The 17,655-nt window shown below is 40.5% G+C and overlaps 2 protein-coding genes across 2 annotated transcripts; both read right to left on the bottom strand.

Annotated features, from left to right (window-relative positions):
- Positions 1-908: 908 nt before the first annotated feature.
- On the bottom strand, positions 909-3,881 carry LOC121800067 (potassium transporter 5-like). The gene is made up of 7 exons (XM_042199624.1): positions 3,702-3,881; positions 3,281-3,512; positions 2,930-3,178; positions 2,808-2,858; positions 2,290-2,718; positions 1,955-2,209; positions 909-1,875 (listed from the first exon to the last, which is right to left on the bottom strand). Exons 1-7 carry the CDS (start codon positions 3,873-3,875, stop codon positions 1,049-1,051), a joined length of 2,217 nt encoding a protein of 738 aa, XP_042055558.1. The 5' UTR covers positions 3,876-3,881; the 3' UTR covers positions 909-1,048.
- Positions 3,882-8,422: 4,541 nt separating this feature from the next.
- LOC121798802 (wee1-like protein kinase) lies at positions 8,423-12,114 on the bottom strand. The gene is made up of 10 exons (XM_042197993.1): positions 11,826-12,114; positions 11,679-11,739; positions 11,545-11,611; positions 10,668-10,931; positions 10,445-10,512; positions 10,254-10,363; positions 10,131-10,171; positions 9,904-10,052; positions 9,361-9,714; positions 8,423-8,952 (listed from the first exon to the last, which is right to left on the bottom strand). The coding sequence occupies exons 1-10, from the start codon at positions 12,029-12,031 to the stop codon at positions 8,854-8,856; spliced, it is 1,419 nt and encodes a 472-aa protein (XP_042053927.1). The 5' UTR covers positions 12,032-12,114; the 3' UTR covers positions 8,423-8,853.
- Positions 12,115-17,655: the final 5,541 nt, after the last annotated feature.

Here is a 17,655-nt window from a genome sequence, read left to right as displayed (position 1 = left end):
TTTTGGCCCAATTTTTTTTTCTTTGTGGAGTAGTATTACTGAACTAGAGTAGTGACATTATGATAGGATAAACCTCCTATCGGACTGATCGGCGTCCGTAGATCGGCGATCGATAAATGTCAGTCGCGGGTAAGTGCCCGTCGAGCAAGACGGTTTTCTCACTTTGGAGAAGAGAATGAATATTTTTAATTGATTTCTTAAATGATTACAACGACTCCTATTTATAATGCTAATAACTAAGTTAATGAACAAGAAAATAAAGATATGGAAAAGATATGTGAATCCCTAAAATATCTAAAGAGAATATGAAATATGCTCGTATCACATTATAAGATGCTCCAACTTCACTTGTTATGCTTTTAGTATATCCGACCCTGATCCGAAACCTGTAGGTTTTTAGGTAATTCAGTATCCAAAATTACAGATTGGGTATGGGAACTGAGGATTAAGAGCAACTGCTCTAATGTACTCCTTCTGTCTCGCTCAAAGTGACACATTTTTAAAAAAAATTTCTCAGTTTAAATAATACTAGTACTCCCTCCGTTCCATAGTAGTGAAGTCATTTTGTACGTTCCATAGTAGTAGAGACATTTCTTTTTTAGTAAAAGTCAACACATTTCTTCTCACTTATTTTTCCTCTCTCTTACTTTCTTCTCTCTACTTTTTCCTCTTTCATACTTTATTATTTTTTATTTAATACATTACTCACATTTTTCTTAATCCCCGTGCCATAAAGGAATGCATCTGCTACTATGGAACATAAAGAGTACAATTTTAAAAATAAAAAAAAATTATTCTTTCTACTTTTTCTCTCTCCCTCTTAATTGTTTTATTTTTCTTTCTACTTAACTCATAAAAGAATATTATATAAAATCTTGTGTCAAATAAAGTGGAACAGAGTAGTAAAATTCAGAAAACCCTATCAATATATTGGTGGCAGAAAGGATAATACAAGTCATAGTTCATCAACACTACATGCATACACCCTAGACTTATACATGAGACAATAATTATAGATAGTAGGAATAAAATTTGAAAATGCAATTCATTAAAGATGGTATGTCATCCCAACTTTAAGCATTCTCTTGTGAGGAATATCAAACACCCTATTGCTGTGCCTCAAGTTCTTCTTCAAGAAGTTGTACCCATAGTCTATCACCACCCTCTTCCAAAGGGCCGCCCCTTTGGCCGCAGCCACCTCATGCTCCCCCACCATGTGCACCACCCCGCTCCGCCACGCTCTGTCCAAATCCCCAACCTCCCCTCCCCCACTCTCCTCGAACTCCTTGAGCCTCTCCACCAACAGGCGCTCGAACGGCACCTCCTCATTCCTCACATCCTTGTAACCATACCGCACCACGCATCTGAACACCTGAAGCTCCCTCGGCTGCACCCTCCGGAACAGGAACCTCTCCTCCTCCGGCACTCTGCTGATCGGCAGGGACTTGAACGACACGAACACGAGGACCGAGTGCAGGGCCGGGACGTTGCCCACGTAGTGCTTGAATATGGGCGGGATGCCCTGCACCAGCTCCGAGTAGAACACTGCCAGCCCGGGGAGACGCGGGGAGCTCGTCTCGCCAATGATCTCCCTCATGGCCTCTGGTGAGATCTTGTGATCGAGTTCGAAGTAGTACTTGTTTCTGTAGACGTAGTTCCATGTGCACATGATGGTCATCAGAATCATGGCGAATGCGAGGGGGAGGTAGCCGCCTTGGTCGAACTTGTAGAGGACCGAGCTCATGTAGAGCAGCTCCACCGATCCGATTATCAGGATGTAGAGGATTATGAAGACTATGTTGGTCTTCCATATCACGATCATCACCAGCACCAGGAATGTCGATGTGAGCGCCATCACCAACACCACCGCAATCCCTAGTAAGAAAGAGAATAAAGTAAGACAAATTGATAATGAGACAGTCCAAAAAGGAATAGGAATGTGACTCATACTGACCATAGGCATTGCCGATCTTGGCAGTAGTCCGGAATCCAAGGGTGACACAAATGCAAGCGAACATGAGAAGATAATTGACTTCGGGGATGTAGACTTGGCCGGGGTATTTGTTGGAGGTGTGGACGATTTTGACACGCGGGAAGCATCCGAGAGAGAGAGACTGTTGGATGATGGAGAATGTGGCCGAGATCATAGCTTGGCTAGCTATGACTGATGCTGCCACCGCCACCACAAACATCGGCCAGTACATCTTACCTGCATCATCATTAAAGTTTGGTTGGAGTTTGTATTATAAGGACAGCCGATTTGATATTGTGGGCTTTAAGATATTGAACCTGGGATGGATTCGTAGAAAGTGTTAGCAACCAAGTGGTTGTTCTTGCGAAGAAACGAGGCTTGGCCGGTGTAAGCTAGGACTAAAGCAGGGTAAGTGACACAGCACATGCTTATCTGAATCGATCTGACGGAGAAATGTCCGACATCAGCAAATAAGGCTTCAGTTCCTGTGATGGAAAGAACAGCGCCGCCGAGGGAGATCCAAGCCTGCTCCTTGTTCCTTATAAAGTAATCGACGATGTAAATGGGGTTTAGAGCTTTGATGACAGAAGTGTCGTATTTGATGAAGTTGAAGAGGCCGACTCCAGCGATGAAGGAGAACCATAGGAAGATTATGGGAGCGAAAGTGTATCCAACTTTATCAGTTCCGAATCTTTGAACCATGAAGAGTGTTACTAGGATCACCACTGATGTCCACACTATTCTATCTGTTCCACCAATCCAATTCAACTTTGTTAAGTTTCCCTTTTCACAACTCTATAATTTAAATCAAAACAGTAGAGATAGATAGAGACACCTTCTGTCATATGAGATGTAGCCTCTTTTAATCCGCCCACAGCAGACAATACTATAGAAGTAAACAATAAAAGTAGCTATAAATGAATACTAGTAGGAGTATTATAAATTGATAAAGCATACCTGAGATGCATGGCGTGAGAACTCCATCACCAATAACCATGGAAGTGCCAAGCATGGTGGCAAACAGCAAAGCATACTTAGCAAAGTTGCTATTCTCTAACTTTGCTTGGATTTTTGAAGCTCTTTGCAAGCTTTTACTAGGCAATTCCAGTTGGTAAGTCGACACATCTCGATCTTCTACTTCTTGGCTCGGAATTAAACTCACTTTTACGTATCGACATATCAGAGAATATAGAGCAAAAGTACCCCCTGATCAAATTCCCAAACAATTAAGACATTTAATCAATGATTTCTATTCTAATAAAGCTTTTAATTTTTAAAGATGAATTTATTTAAGAAAAGATGAGGTACCATCGCCATGGTCGTTGGCACGTAAGACAACGAAGACATACTTGATCAAGGGAATTAACGTTAAAGTGTACAAAATCAAGGACAAAACTCCGATGATATCGTCATTGTGTTTTATTCCATCCGTGAACGTGCTAGCGAATACGTACAACGGGGATGTCCCGATGTCGCCGTACACCACCCCGATGCTCTGGAACGCCAGCTGCAGCACCACCGCCCACCCCATGCCGCCACCCTATCGCACACACATACAATACAATTAGTGCAGATAGATACTTTCTCAGTCCCAAGGAAGATGACCTCTTTCTTTCTTGGGACGACCAAGATGTTATATATTGTTGTTTTGTTTATTAGTAGTAATTAAGTAGAGACAAAATAAAATAGAGTGAAAAGTGTTTCCATTTTAAAAAATGGAGTTAATTACCATGGCGGTGGCGGCACTGTGGCCAAGGCTAGCGGACTCTACGTCGAGTGAGTCCACGCGCCGGAGCTTAGTCCATGAGAGGCTTCTGCCGTTGAGTTGAGGATTTTCTTGGGGTATTACGACGTCGTCAAGGTTTGTATCATCTGTGTGTGTCGAAACACCGTCGCTAGACATTTTCTATTTTTTTCTCAGATCAAATATGTCTTGGGAGTGTCATGGAAGCAAGCCTTTTATATATACCCTAATCTATACATACAATACACTGTGTATATTAAATCTATACTCTCTCTACCTGTTTTTCTTTCTTTTGTATCTATGTGTAGCACTTTTCCTAGCTAACTAAAGATGGCGATGATCTTGAATGGAAAATTGTTATTTAGATGAATGAATTGTTTTGAGAAAAAAATTAGTTAAAAATTAAAAAATTTATGCTCCTCGATTGCCTCCATCTCCAAACACCAACCTAGTGCATTTTGAACAAAGATTTGAGAATTTAATTGAATACTAAATAATACAACTATAACATTGTCATTTACACACAAATTATCATATGTTGGGTTCAGAAAAACAAAAGAAAGTTTGAAGGAACTATTATAGTTTCATCTCCAACAAAAGTAAATTGTATAATTTTGACATATTTACATTTTAAGACAAACCATTCGACTAGTAAATGTAACTTCAAAATAACTTAACCGTTTGTTAGGTACAAACGCGGGAAAAATCAGTTCTAATAGAAATTTTTGGGTGCAGCAGTCATTTTTTCTTTACCCAAGTAACTAGTTAAATATTGGTAATATTTATTTCGAACCGTGTTGCATCTTACTCTATGAGAAATGATAATTGCAATTTCTTATTTGAATTAAGTATCGTGATGTGCAACCGTTCTTTTATTGCAATTTGCATCATTAATTACACGAACTTTAGTTTTGTTATCTAAAATTGGCTTGTAAGCAGTCTTCTAGCCTATAGACTTTTGAGACGACGACGATGATATGATATATTATGGTGTAATACTAACAAATTAATATTTTAAAACATTTAACCGATGAATTAAAAATAATAAGGGAAGACAATGGAAGACTGGAGTTAGGAATTAATAAAATCTATATGGATCTAATAACTAAATTTTTTTTATCTGTTTCAGGAAAATTAAACCTAAAAAAGTTTAATTTCTCCTTCAAATGAACAAACTTAAGAAAGTTTATCTTTACAGAATTTTCACTATTTGGATCTAAGAATTACAAATCTATATATATTTGATCTTTCAATCATTTTTTTTTCTAAATTAAGATACTTGTCACTTATAACTGTTCATCTCATAAACTGTAAAATTATTAACATTTTCTCCTAACCTGCCGCCTGAATCTTTAGGGATTAGCATACGGCCAATGAAAAGGTATGAATGCATAATCTTAGGATTTGGTATTTTCTCAACTAAAGACAACATTAATGTTAGTAATTAATCATTAATTTGTTTCAAGAAACTCAATCTCTCAATTAATTTGGCTAAAACCTGACTAATTTGGTTATTTAGTCTGACATTGGAATAATCACTTTTTTACCTTTCAATTTTTAAAATTTGTTCATGAGGTTTTTTTGTGTTATAAAATGCGCCAAAGTAAAAAAAATGGAGAACAACATATTAATAGTATCTTCGCAGTTCAAAATTTTAAAATTAATAAAATGCGATGAAATTAACGTACAGACAAAAGAAAATGATTCACCCAAACTCACTCCAAAAGAAAAGTAATGGACGAATACAAGAAAACAAATGCAAAGGAACTTCAACTACTAGAAACGAGTGGTCTTATACATAACTCCAAGCTGGATGAAAAATGCCACAATTATAACACAAAAAAATAAACGACTAACATACATGAAGGATCGAATAATCACAAAAGCAAGAAACATAAATCCACGAATGTAAAAAACCAAACCAACTATCATAGCACTAAACATAAATCTAGCTAGAGAGTTTGTCATGGACTATTTCTATGGAACGGACGAAAAAGGAAATATGACATATTTCTATGGGACGGAGGGATTAATCGATAGTTGTATGTTTCAAAGTTAAATCACTTAATGAATGCCACCTCCACCAGTTGACATATATACTATGAAGCTCAAATTTGAATTGTTTAGCTAACTAGTTTCACCAAATCAGCTTTTAGCGAGAGCGTATCTAATAGGGCATGAATAACTCAGTTTTTTAAAGCCCTTGTAATTTTCAAACAAAAAATTCACATATCCGGTGCAGGTTACTGAAAGCAAAGCACAATAATTTTGTTTTCCTAATTTTTATCACCAATCAATTTTTGGGTTCAATTATTGGTTTTATTTATTTAGTGGAAACACGCGTAATATTCAGAATTTGATCAAGAAATGCGACGTGATGCTTCTCCATTTTATATTATGAGGAGTTCCCATCCTGTGGGCTAGTTGTTTTCTCACAAGACAAATGAGTAAAAGCAAAGGAATTTAAGGAAATGAGTTGCCTTTTTAACTCTTATAAAGTTGAATTGAGGGTGCATGTGTTTTCAATTGGTAACAACTCCTTAAACAATGAGTGGAACAACAAAGAAGGGCGTGGAATGAAGGTGACATGGCGTAACTAGACAAAAATAAATCAATCAATAAAATCGCCAGTGATATGTGTAATAAGCAAATCAATTGATGCATCTTTCTGTGTTTTTTTCTTCATCCCAAACGGCTTTAACCAAAAACGCTCTCCTGTAAAGGACACACCAGCATCCGTGGCCTTGACAGCGACACACTCTCTCAGCAACACGTGTATGCCTTTGTTGTAAGAGAGGGGGGAGAGAGAGTACATAATAAGCGCCTCCACTACGCGGTCCCCCACCATCCCTTAAACTACTATTTGAGGGTCGCACTGTACTTTTTTACTCCATCCCTTAACTAAGGGACGGAACCTGCAACGCTCCGTCCCTTAATACTATTCATTCAATTTCATTTTATATTTTTATTTCCAACCCAATTCAATTAAAACAAACACACTTCATTAAAAAACACACAACATAAAAAAAATACAACTTAAAATTAAAAAAAAAACACACAATTAAAATCCTAAAAAATTAAACGGTTGCATAATTTAAAATACAAATTTAAAGAAAATAAAGAAACTACTCCGCCGGTGAATCATCCCCCGAAGGCGGTCGAGGTGGAGGGGGAGTCGGAAGGCCAAGTTGTGCTGCCATATGCACAATTCCGTTCCACCAGGCCGCGTATTGGGAGGGCGAGTAGCGGGAAACGTCCGCCATTGTGGCGGTCATGTACACCGCCATAAGTGTGTCCGAGCCTCCCCGAGAGCCCGATCCCGAGCCCGCCTGGCTTGATTCGCCTCGGCCCTTCCTCGTTCTAGCCGCTTTCGCCGCCTTCATCCCTTGCGGCCGACGGGGCCCACGGCTGGATCCCCCGGCATCGCCGGCCGTACCCGCAAACTCCTGCGATGCAGCCTCTAGTGCGTCGCTGCCCTCACCGGTGTCACCAGACGAGTATTGGCCACTCGCCGTGTGCTTCGTGAGCTTCGAGGTTGAGCCCGACCTGGAGCGGACACCGCCGGCCCACCGTTCCTCGTCCTTGACTGCCTACCAAACATCAACAAATTTGAATTGTTTGCCGGTGCTCTGGTTGTAGGCACGCAAAGCCGCCCTCATAATGTCGGCTCCTGAAGCGCCGCTTTGGTAGTGCGCCACTTCGGTGGAGTAGATGCCGCAGAATTTTTTGACTTGTCTGTCGACTCGGTCAAAATGAGAGCAGAGCATTTTAAATGTGCGCTTGCGGGAGCCTTTCGGCTTCATCTGGTGGTAGAGCTCGTAGACCTTTTCCCAGAAACACTTCTGGGGTTGTTGATTCCCGACGATGGGATCGTACGAGACGGTAACCCAGGCGTTGTACACCGCCAGCGTTTCGAGGTTGCTGTACGGATGCCGGCCTAGATCCTCTTCCTCTTCCTCCTCCTCGCCCTCCTGGGGTTGTACACCGCCTCGGCCACCTCCACCGCCTACTCCCGGCGTGGGATGAACGGGAAAATCCTCCCGAATCTGGGATAATCCCTGCGAATACTGCGGGGCGGAGGGACGGGCATAAGCATCAACGTCAAAATTGGGTGATTGGTACCCCCGGCGTCACCGAACCCTGGGTCCCCGGCGTCGATGAACCGGAACCTCCCAGTGTGTCGATCATGGTCTCCCAATCGCCAAACGCGTTGAGATCCCACCCGCCGGAGCCGGAACCGCCGTAGTTGCCGTCGCCAGACATCTTGGAGAAGAGTTGTTAGATGAAAATTGGAGAGGAAATTGAGATGATTTAAGAAGAATAGATGAGTAGTTATGTAAAATGAGGATGAGTTAGGAGTATTTATAGAGTAAAAAATTAATTAAAAATAAAAAAACGGTATTATTACCGTTAGAAAAATTTCTTTTCTTCTATTTTTATTTTTTTTAAAAAAATTTGAATTTTTTTAAAAAAATATTTATTGTGTCAGCACGTGACGACGCCCACTCGCTGGTCGCGCCACGTCGCCGAGGCGCGTGGCGAGACGGCACGTCGCTTGTCTCGGAGACACGGGACGCGGGACGGGTCGGCGCGCTGCAACGCGTCGCGCGACGGACCCGTCTCTCCGGGACGGATCGCGGGACGCCGGCGCGCCGCGTAGTGGATGCTCTAAGCATCTTGGATCTTCCACAAATACTATAATTACATAAACAAAATGAATGCTGTTTCACATATTACAAGAGATGTAAGTCTACAGCAAAGAGAATCTTAGAATATGAACTTTCCCCATGTTAAACATGAATGCCAATTCACACTGAACAAGACAACTAAAAGAAGAAGCATAACATAATGAGCTTCTTCTTCTAGTAAGGACTTAAGTACCATGATCACAAAAGAAGTCAGTTTTTTTACATTTTCTCGGTTTATTATGCAAAAAACTAGCACCATCACATTGGAAATAATCTGGTGTCTATATATTCCTCCACCCAGCACCGTCACATTGGAAAATCTGGTGCTCGCAAATGGAGTCAATAATTTGCAGCATTTCCTTCTCTCAAGTCCATTTCTCATATTCCCTTCTACCATGGCCAAAATATACAACAGATCTAGTCAAGACAACTGATTGGATGCATTCAATTCAGAAGTTTTTTCTGTTGTTTTGAAGCCTCCCAAATATTGGATTTTGAACTACCTCTCTAGCAGATGGTCTCCGAGCAGGATCAGCATCCATCATGGCCTGAGTATTAAGCCAAAAAATGTGCAATTAAACTTGTTAAAATTGGAGCATTTACAGCTTCTAAAACCCATAGGATTGAATTCAAGTTAAAAATCAAGGCAAACAACCAGTCAAAAAGAGCACATTCAGAAAGAGTGAAAGAATAAGGCATGGATCCTCACTACAATACAATGTTTAGCTTGCTTTTTACCATGATTTAGTTTGCTAAACACCAAGAGTATCTGTTCTATAAAGATTTCACACACCAAAAATAAAACATGGATAAAATAAGGTGATGATTTGCTCACATGATTGAGGCATACTAGCATTATATTCAAGCCGTCAATCACAAAATGATAAACCAAGAGAAGGGGAAATCCCAACCAATTTGAGGCAGGAAGCTTCAATATAATCAACAAGTTATTGTACCTTGATTAAATTCTGGAACTGTATTGAGTGGCCTGGAAGAAGAGGCAGCTTTCCTTTCCTAAGATGGAGAAAATGAGGACCCGATTCAGGTAAGGGCGACCCCTTCACGATTTCATAGATGGAAGCTCCTAAGGAGAATATATCAACTTTGTCTAGATTATCATAGTCCTCGTTGAGGATTTCTTGGGGCATATAGCGTGCATCCCCCTCTTCAACTGGCAAGCTTTTATCAATCGTAGTTGCACAACCAAAATCACCAAGTTTATAAACTCCCTCCTTTACATAAATATTATCTGGCTTTACATCTAAGTGAGCTATGCCTCGACTGTGTATAAACTGCAGTGCTTTTGCAATCTGCAAAATGTAAAGAACCTAATAATCACAAATCTCCACATATGAAAGTCATAGCAAGGAACAGAGATTAAGATGGATGTTCATGACACTCTATACATTTGAACCTTCAAACCACTTCCCCATCTCACAATTCACAAACAAAGCAAATCAGAAGAGCTTAGGAAACACATAGAAGAATTAATTAGTTACCTGATACATGGCATCTAAAGCTTCTGCCTCTGTCAATAATTTCGGTAATGTGTTGACTGAAAGGCTGTGATCACACAACTCCAACTGGATATAGAGATGCTCGTTTTCAAACCAAGAAGAGTAGTATCCAACTACATTCTCATGATACCCTGAAAGAAATATGATTCATATATTAGTTCTAGAACCTCTAATTTGGTAGGTGTTTGGAATGCATTTGTGCAGCAAACCTAAAGCTGCCAAAGCTTGAACTTCCATCAAAGCCTTCCGCCTGCAAAAAAAAGTATTACTAATAAGTATGCTGCACGTGAAAGTGCGCTGAACACAAGTAGGATGAATTGTTATTATTGTACCTTTCTGTTTCCTGATGCAACTGTTTCATGCTATGTTTCACCGCGTACATACAACCTTCAATCCTCTTCAGCACTTTGAAAACATGATTGAAGTTGCCACTGCCAATTTTCTGACAATGATAATAATTTCAGTTAGAAACATGAAAGAATTTCAGAGTTAGTGGAGAGCAAGGCTATGTTAGTCTCTAAACCTCAATTTCATGAAAATCTGTTCGATAGCGTGAAAGGCCATCACCACCAACACCAGCAGAAAAGTAACCTGGAGGCAACAAATACATTGTGTTAAAGGACTAATTTAAATTAGTTATTCTCAGAAATAAAATCACTTGGCCTTCTAAGATAAAATTAGCATCCACAATAATATAAAATGTTCCCTTTGTCCAAATAAAAGCAACATAACAACAATGCCTGCACCTGCACATTTTGATCTTTGATTGCTAAAAGGATCAACATCAAAGTCTGAAGCATTCTTGACGTATGGATTCTTTAGGCATGGAGGAGGCATAACTCTGCACCGTAATGCCACTGCAAATTGTGAAACGTAACCACCACGACTACTTTGCAACTCAGCTGGACTTCCAGTCTTCATCACATCGGTCCTCAAAGTACCATTTCCCAGATCTCCAAATGGATGATAACCAATATCAGGTGATCCAAAAGATGTTTTTAGATCAACATCTGGGACAGCAGTCAGCAGTCACATCGAGCATCAGAAAAATATAAAAGCAGATCATTGAGCTCTGAAGTCATTCTAAAAAAGGACAATGGAGAAATAATACTCATATAATGGAAAGGAAACATCTATTCTAATGAAAAAGGGCAATTAAAGTTCACAATCAGTTAGTTTCTAGCTTGAGCTATTACCTAAATCATCTAGTGCAGTCTGCAGAAGACAATGAGATCTGGAAATAGTCCTAAAGAATGTTTAAACTGAATAAAAAACCCTAACGTAGTCACTATATCCAGGATAAATAACCCCAAATTGCCACTAGATCCATGATAACATCCATCAAACTTGAGTTCACAATCAATTAGTTCATAGCTTGAGCTATTACATAAAACCTTTATTGCAGCAGGCAATGAGATAAGTAAATATTCCTAAAGAATCTTTAAACTGAATAACAGTTGTGATATTCTGGATTCTCATTATTAGGTCTCAGTTCATATAACACCTCAACAGGGTATATCCACTGTAATTGGCCGGAAAAATATTTTTTTTTTTCATTTCCCTCTATAAATAAATTATGAAACATAGTACACCCAAAAACGAAAAAATTATGTGAGCACTAACCGAATTTTTGCCGCTTGCTCGTAAGGGTCTTGACTTTCTCAGGTGATTTGGGACATTCAATATTCTCCTTCAACACAAATTGACACTGCGATATCAGCACCTTAATTTAACAGAAAAAAACAACAAAATTATACCTTGCTCCAATCTAGGTTGTTTCCAATTGCTGGCATCTCCGGAGTGATGTAATCAGGGGTACTGCAAGCAAGAAAAAAAATCAATCCCCATAAAATCTATACAGATAACTCCCAAATAGTTAAGGAGGAGAAAATAAAGATTTTGACCAGAAGAAATCCTGGCTGAGGATGAAATCTTTGTCGTTGGCATCGAAATCGAGGGGCATGGAGTCGGATTGAGGTTCGGAATCAACGAGGTTCTGGAAGCGTGAGGGCTTGAGGGAGGCCATGAAATGAGTGGACAAAGTGCCTTTAACCATGACGCTGCTCCGCCTCCGCCTCTTGGTATTACCGCTCGGTGCCTTTTTCCTCATCAACTCTGTCTCTTTATTCGATGAGATTTGGATTGGGGTTAAAAGTGGGGAGAAATAAATTCAAATTCGCGCGCGTTGGGAGATCGGAGTAATATAATAATGTGGTGGAGTAATCGAGTGTTGTGAGATTGAGATTTCAGATGTGTCTTCGAATCAGCACCGTTTGATTATATTAGTAAATGTACCAGCGTGCTTCATAAGCTTTTCTGCACGGGCCCCACTACACTTAAAAAATGTACAATGACACTACAGCAGCTGGCCTATAGAACAGGTGCATACACGCTCGGCTAGCATCTTCATGTTGTCGAGACAATACGACGATAGTGCCTTCAAAGATTTTGTTAGGCCATTAGCAATTAGCGCCTTAAGGCGCGCCCTATGAATTTTCATTTCATTTCATTTATAGAAAATTGAAATAACACATAAAATTTGGAAAAAACTTCATTTCATTTATAAAAATTAATACATTACAATACGAATTAAAAAAATACGCAAACTCAGCGACGGCGGTTACGGGCTCACACTTCTTCAATCATGTCGTTCATGAGCTGAACATGGTCTTGTTGGTTGCGCATTGAGACCAGGCTAGCTAGAACCTCATTGAAGCCCGGCGGTAATACTCTAGCGGGGGGCTCGGTCGCCGTGCTGGACGAGCTAGATGCACAGTCATCATCGTTCCAGTCGGTGATGCTCCCACCCTCATGCTCAACTATCATGTTGTGCATGATTATGCACGCGTACATGACATCGGCGGTGACTTTCTTGAACCAGAGACGAGCCGGCCCTTTCACAATTGCCCACAGTGCTTGGAGCACACCAAATGCCCGCTCGACATCCTTCCGCGCCGACTCCTGCTTTTGGGCAAATAAAGTCCTCTTCTCACCAATTGGGCAGCTGATCGTCTTCAGAAAAACAGGCCACCGTGGGTATATGGCATCGGCCAAGTAGTACCCCATGTGGTGTTGGCGCATGTTGGCAGTGAACTCGATGGCGGGGTCGTTGCCATTGCATTGCTCGGTGAAGAGGGTGGATGAGTTGAGGACGTTAATGTCGTTGTTCGTCGGACAATTCTTCAATTGCCAGTGCATACAGTCGATGCTCCCTAGCATCCCAGGAAAGTCGTGCGCCATCTCGTGCATCTTCATCAGGCCCTGGCAATCAGCGGCAGTCGGCTTGCGCAAATATGTGTCACCGTAGGCCTCCACAACTCCCCTACAAAATCTCTTCAGACACTCCCGGCCTGTTGTCTCCCCGACGTGGAGGTACTCGTCGAAAATGTCCGCCATGGTGCCGTAGGCCAACTGACGGAGTGCAGACGTACACTTTTGCAACGGTGAAAGGTCGGGTCTGCCGATGCCGTCTTCCCGATACGTGAAGTATTCATCACGTGATGACAACGTCCGGACAATGCTGAGAAAAAGGTAACGCGGCATTCTAAACCGACGGCGGAAAACAGTCTCTCCCCACCGTGGTTGATTGGCAAAATAGGCCTGTGGATCTGCTCCGCCTCCGCCACTGCCGCATCGCGCTGCATTTGCGCTAAGCATTCCGCCATGGCCTCTTCAACGGCTGCATCTAAGGCTTCCGAGGTGGACGAGGTCGAACTACCCGAAATAGATATGCATCTTTTATAAACCATATCCTAAATTTGCCATTCACTCAATCTAGAAATATGATTACTCCCTCACTATTATGTCAGGTCAGAGGAAGTAGCCTTGAGTGTAAGAAAATGAAACAGTTTTATCTAAAAACAGTAGCTCGAAAATAAGATAAAATATGTTTATTAGCGAATTATATCATGAACCTTGTACAAGTATAATTTTTTTCTACAAATTTTGAAGTGTATATATGACATTATCAATTTAAATTGAGGTGCCAATTTTCCCCCGATTAAACAAATTTTGGCCTACGTGGCTTGTTCGATGTTTATGTGGATTCGATATATGTTTTATAAAACTGCGTCATTTTGATTAAATGTTCAATATCATTTCCAGCTTATAAAATTTCCATCATTTTATATTCATAATATTATATAAGTAGTACTATTAGTTTTGAAGTATATGGGAAATAACTAATATTTTTTAAAGTTAGTGTGATATTAGGTGTTAAATAGACAAATTTTTTGGATAATGAAAAATAGGGCAAACTGCCTTAAAAGTCATAAACTTTTTTCATTTTCCTGTTTTTTCCACGAACTAAAAAATTAGCATATAATGTCATGAACTTTACATTCGGTTGTCGTTTTCCCATGACTGGTTTTCCGGCCATAAAGCAAGCTGACGTGTCTTTTTAAGCTGACGTGGTTGCTGAGTGTATAAGTTGACGTGACTGCTGTCGTGTCAAACTAACCAAAAAGTCACAAACTATTCCCATTTTCTGGTTTTTTCCACGAACTAAAAAATTGTCCTGCTGACGTGTCCTTTTAAGCTAACGTGGTTGTTGAGAGCGTGATGAGTGTGTACTGACGTGTTAAAATTAAGCTTACTCGTATTTTAGCCCACAAAATCCCCAAATTTAGCCTAATTCACCTCCATTTTTACCCTAAATTCATCCTCAAATTCCTTTCACTTCACTCTCAAATCGGTGCCGACGACAATGAGCACAATGGTGGCGAGGGGCTTCTGCGCGCTGGCGGAGGAGTCACTTTCCTATTTTTTTTAAAGCCGCCACGTCGACTGACTGCGACTTCTTCCTGCTCTGCTTCCTACACATGATAAATAATACTCCATTCGTCCCAAAATAAGTGAAACACTTCTTTTTGGCACGAAATATAAGGAATTCATATTTAAATAGTTAAAGTGGAGAGAGTAAGTATGAGAGAGAGAAAAGTAGAGGAGTGAAGAGAGAATAAAGTAGGTGGAGAATAAAGTAAGAAAGAGAATTTTTTGCTAAAAATGGATAACTAATTTTGGGCAAATGGGGGGTGGGTTCGGCCTCAAATAATTAATTTCAGATGAGTTTTAATTATATTAATAGGCCATGTAAAATTTCACAGATGCAGTTGCAATCCCTCTAACTAGACATGTATATTCCAACAACATTACAGAAAGTGATCTTTTCCTTGAATTTTAGCTGTAACCCTTCCATTTATCATAGTACACCACAATCAAGCAATCCAACCACAAAACTTAAGCATTTAGTTGGACATACTAAAAACTCTATTACAAACAACCAAATTAAATTGAAGCAGAAACATGGAATAATTGAAGCATAATCCAATCGTATATCAATTTCATACATTTTGCACAATATAAAAAAACCAATATGATCTATCACATTTTGCACAATATGATATATCATATGATCTATCACATGTATACTTCACTTATACGACAATGGAGTGTATTTCGACAGTTCAATCCCCTAATTATTCCTGGTTGACAATCTCTTGTACACTTTGCTCATGATCTTCCCAACCCCGCCGCGTGATGAACCCTCCGCAACTGGTCGAGGTTGGACATGGATGTTCTGAACAACCTCTTCTTCCTCATTTTTCTCTTCTCTTTCATCATTTTCTTCTTCTCCTTCATCATCATCTTTTTCTTCAACTTGTACAGGAGGCACAAACTGATAATTTTTGAAGAATGAATCGACTGATGCTCGGGCTCCACTCCATTGAGGCACATCTTGGCTTTGTGAATAGGGGTGACGATTCCAATCAGGCTCAGGCTGGCTTGGAGAATACAGGGGACGGTCCCACTGTGATTGAGACTCATGCGCCGGATATGAAGACCACTGAGGTGGGTCATGCTCTGGATTCATCGGCTCTGGTACTACATAATCGGGATGCGGCTGCGACATCCTAAACTGCTTTGTGAAACCGTGTCCACCAGTCCGAACACCAAGTACTCGACGACGTGGTGGAAGTACTTGGTGTTGGGAAGCCGGGTACTCCATGACATCGGCGTGGTTCATAGACTGAAGGACATGCCTAACAATTTCTTGAATCTGTCGCATTCTTGGGTTCATTTCTTCTTCAGTAGTTAAATGAAAAACCTGCTGAAAACCCTCAACCTAGATAAAAAAACATACAAATATCAATACGAAACAATCTATAACACATGAAAGCTTATAGTTTAATATAACAAACTTACAAGTAATCTCATCGAAGAAGCCGACTCGTTCATCCCAGCAGTTGACCGTACCCTAGGCTGAGTCAGGTACGTCACTGTTATCTTGTTATACCACGCCATGTACCCCGGACTCATAGGAATGTTAATGGACATTGCTGCGGCGTCTTCGGTTGCCTAGAACCTTTCATACCTCAGGTCTCATTCCCCAATGTATAACTGATGCGTGTTTTCCCAATTGTTACCTTTCTTACCAAGCCGATCATTTTTGCCCAAATGATCGGCATTTTTTAGCATCATATCTATATATTGAGGAATATCCTGGTACCGATTAAACTGTCGGCACACTCGTCCAGCCTCATGTGCCTCGACATGGGACCAACACACCAAGTAAGGGTCGCACAAGGAACATCCATTCACATCACTGCAGTAGTCAGGAAGTATGCAATGTGCATATGGCGTCCACACAAACTACAAACTAGCAATGCAATCTCCTATCTTTTTCGCCTCGCGTCTGCCCTTTCTGCCTCCCTCGCGTCTGATTTATGCAAATTAGAGACGCATGAGCCTCATGCGTCTCTCCCTACGACGCATGACGGTCATGCGTCGTCTAATAAAATTAAAAATAAAAGGCGACGCATGATGGAGATGCGTCTTTAAAAAAATTTAAAAAAACAAACGGCGCATGTCTCTCATGCGTCTTTGTGTAAGACGTATCTCTGTGATGCATTTCATTAACGAGAGACGCATGACCCTCATGCGTCTATCCCAATGCAGGAACAAAAAAAAGTCCAGTACACTTATAGAATGTTAATTGTAGTCTAGAACAACAAAAGAATTAACCTTGGCGCCGTTAGAGAGCTTCTTCTTCCCTTCGCCGCCGCCACTCGTGGCAATAGCCAGAGTTTTGGGGCACACGGTGTCAAGAGGCTTCCCATAACGAGAAGTTATCCCTTTGATATTCCTACAAGGCATTTTGGAATGGAGTCGTTTAATTTGTTGAAAGATCCGTTGAATTGGTCGAGATTTGGGAGCTAGAGTGATTATTCTAAAAAACAAAATTGAGATTGAAACCATACATTCAAACCAGAAAATTGACTAATTTCGAACAAATCAAAAAATCGCACATTCAATCAAAATTGACCAAAAATCGATCGTTTGAAATTGAAAAAATTGAAATTGGATTACGACAGAATTCCCGTGAGAAGAAATCGCGACGGGAGAATGGGAAAAGTTCGTGGGAAAAACCGAAAAATAGGAAAAGGTTGTGACTTTTAGGGCTAATGAATTTCTTGCGTTTTCCACGTCAGATTTCAGGCTTGCCACGTGCGCAAGATTTCGACCGGAAAACTCTAGGGTCGACGAGTCAAATGAGAAATTCCAACAACCCGGTAAAGTTCATGACATTATACGCCAATTTTTTAGTTCGTGAGAAAAACCGAAAAATGGAAAAAGTTGGTGACTTTTAAGGTAGTTTGCCCTTTAAAATATAAAGAAACAAAATAACTTAGTGTAATCATAGGTGTGTAGTGGGCCTGGCTATGATTTGGGCCA

This window comes from Salvia splendens, chromosome 4 (genome assembly GCF_004379255.2).
Source record: "Salvia splendens isolate huo1 chromosome 4, SspV2, whole genome shotgun sequence".
NCBI classification, from domain to species: Eukaryota; Viridiplantae; Streptophyta; class Magnoliopsida; order Lamiales; family Lamiaceae; genus Salvia; species Salvia splendens.
The sequence above is the reverse complement of the archived record's forward strand: the minus strand, read 5'-3'. Positions and strand labels throughout refer to the sequence as shown.

Excerpts from the sequence above, each read along its gene's own strand:
- LOC121800067 (XM_042199624.1), bottom strand. The coding sequence starts at position 3,875 with ATGTCTAGCGACGGTGTTTCGACACACACAGATGATACAAACCTTGAC. Across the intron at positions 3,179-3,280 it reads TGCCAACGACCATGGCGATG|GGGGTACTTTTGCTCTATAT; the intron begins GTACCTCATCTT and ends GAATTTGATCAG. Across the intron at positions 2,210-2,289 it reads TTTCTACGAATCCATCCCAG|GTAAGATGTACTGGCCGATG; the intron begins GTTCAATATCTT and ends ATGATGATGCAG.
- LOC121798802 (XM_042197993.1), bottom strand. The coding sequence starts at position 12,031 with ATGAGGAAAAAGGCACCGAGCGGTAATACCAAGAGGCGGAGGCGGAGC. Across the intron at positions 10,513-10,667 it reads TCAAAGATCAAAATGTGCAG|GTTACTTTTCTGCTGGTGTT; the intron begins GTGCAGGCATTG and ends TGTTGCCTCCAG. Across the intron at positions 9,715-9,903 it reads CTTTAGATGCCATGTATCAG|ATTGCAAAAGCACTGCAGTT; the intron begins GTAACTAATTAA and ends TACATTTTGCAG.